General features: G+C 39.9%; 1 protein-coding gene across 1 annotated transcript in view; it reads left to right on the forward strand.

The window, feature by feature from the left end:
• The window catches only part of LOC101637332 (killer cell lectin-like receptor subfamily B member 1B allele B), a 30,795-nt gene extending 29,570 nt beyond the window's left edge, over positions 1–1,225 (forward strand). The window contains exon 6 of the mRNA XM_012732808.1: positions 916–1,225. Coding sequence (XP_012588262.1) covers positions 916–1,225 — 310 coding nt within the window. The remainder of the gene's footprint in view (positions 1–915) is intronic.
• The last annotated feature ends 855 nt before the right edge of the window (positions 1,226–2,080 follow it).

A 2,080-nucleotide genomic window follows, 5' to 3' on the forward strand; every position in this document is an offset into this window, starting at 1 on the left:
TTCCTGGATGAACTGCATTAAATGAGTTCTGATTATCTAAAGGGAATTTAGCATGATCATTTTAATCTCAAACAGAAAACTAATTGGATATATTGCATGCAGATGCCACACTAAAAGAGAAATGCAGAACTGACTGATGAAGCATTACATGCATAAAAACTCAATGTAATAGAGACAAGATCCAAAAATTCAAGCAGAAATGTAAATATGGAAAGCTCATAGAGCAGTTGGTCACAAAATAAAGCAAATTCTGCCTCATAACCAGATAGGCAAGTTTTCTGGAAAAGCAGCATTAATAAATAGAAGTAGGTAAAGCATGAGAAACTGTAACATAATTTGCTGCATCTTTGAGAAAAAAAAATCTTCAGTCTATGTAGGGGATATTATGTATGTTAAAGGACACGATGGGGCCAAAAACATTATTTTCAACAGATTTCATTATGTGAGTAGAAAGAAAATGCATTTCTATTTTACACAGTGACTTACGTTTTGTAACGAAGAGTCCAACAAACAGAAGCAGTGCCAGGCAAATAACCCCCAGAATCACTGCAATGATTTTCCATAAAGAAGACGGGGCAGGATGATCTATAGAAAGAGATTAATATACTGTCTGACATCAACCTAAGTGTTTGTCAGAGTTCAACTTTCCTCTTAGATGCAGCTCACACAATAACATCAAGAAAAACAAGGTAATCCACAAAGTCATCATTCAAGTCAAGTGTGTCAGCTGAATTCAAAAGCAGTAAGGTTAACTCGATCCACAGCCGACATCTCCCTGTGTTCACAAACAGACAGAACACACACTTTTCACTTTGTCAAATCAGAGGAGGAAGGAGGCAGTCAAAAAGTCCTGAAGAATTTTAACACTTCAATGACATGAACAAGTTATGAGATTGGAATCTCCTGCTGTTGTAGACGAAGGGGTGTTCATCCCCTTGCCAACAGTATCTGTAGATCTCCACTGGGTGCTCATGAAATTTCAGAAGACCTGAGAGGCCCCCTTCTGCGGCTGCTTCTACAGGAACTGAAGACATTTGTGGGTGTAGTGGGTAAGTCTGGGGACCTTCCATGCTGTGTACAACAAGAGGTTACTGGCTGTCCGGAGGTACAATCATCACGTCCAATGGAGGACTGGATGTCTTGGATTCAGGACCCAGATAAAGATAAGCTGCCTCTGGAGAAGGCATATCAATGTTCCACCCACCTGTTCCTCCTTTCTCTCTAGAAAGAGTTCAGTTCCACTTAGGGGAATCTAGCTTGCCCTGCATCCTGTACTGACACTAAGTGATAGTCATTGTTTGAAAAGAATAAGCAGAAAACCGTTTATGCCTAGGATCCTGATCTGGCAATAGGTTACTCAGCTCAGCTGATGGAGGGAAATCAGCTGATGGACAGAAGAATATGCCTCACACAGGACATCCCCAACACAGTACAGATGCCCCAGGGGAAGGCATGAAACATCAGCCTGTCTGAACATAAACTTTGCACTGAGTAGAACACATTTTTAAAAGATGAATCATTGAAAATCAGATCTAGAAATCAATTTAGTGTAATTCCAGACAGGGGATTTCAAACAACAATGATTGCTAGAAGAATGCATGTAGTGGGAAAGATCGAATTAGCATAAGAACTTGAGACTTTTCAGCAAAGATCTGAGTTGTATAAGGGACAGAAACTGGAAATGTTAGTAAAAGCATGGCATCAGAGAAGAATAGTTCTCGCCACCAGCTCAGTAGGTTCAAAGCAGCTGATAAAAGATCATCACTTTAATATACTCATGGTTTTACCTTTTACGTCTTCCAGCCCTTTGCTCCTAATTTGACACTACAGATATCTTTCTTGTCAATGACTTATATTTGGATTTCTTGAACTTTCATTCTCCAGGGCCCCAAAAAACATCATGTAAACTGTGACTCATAGTATATGAACAATAAAACCTGAAACATAGGGTGAGTGTTTCTAGGCTTTGTGTGTTAAAGTTTAGCTTTTGCTCTGACTGCACAGAAGCTATCCAACCAGCGGAATGACCATCAGACTGGTTTACCAGGCCAACTCTGGCCATTCCTGACTGCTACAAAAT

This window comes from Condylura cristata, unplaced genomic scaffold (assembly GCF_000260355.1).
Source record: "Condylura cristata isolate star-nosed mole 26May11 unplaced genomic scaffold, ConCri1.0 scaffold00036, whole genome shotgun sequence".
In the NCBI taxonomy this organism is placed as follows: Eukaryota; Metazoa; Chordata; class Mammalia; order Eulipotyphla; family Talpidae; genus Condylura; species Condylura cristata.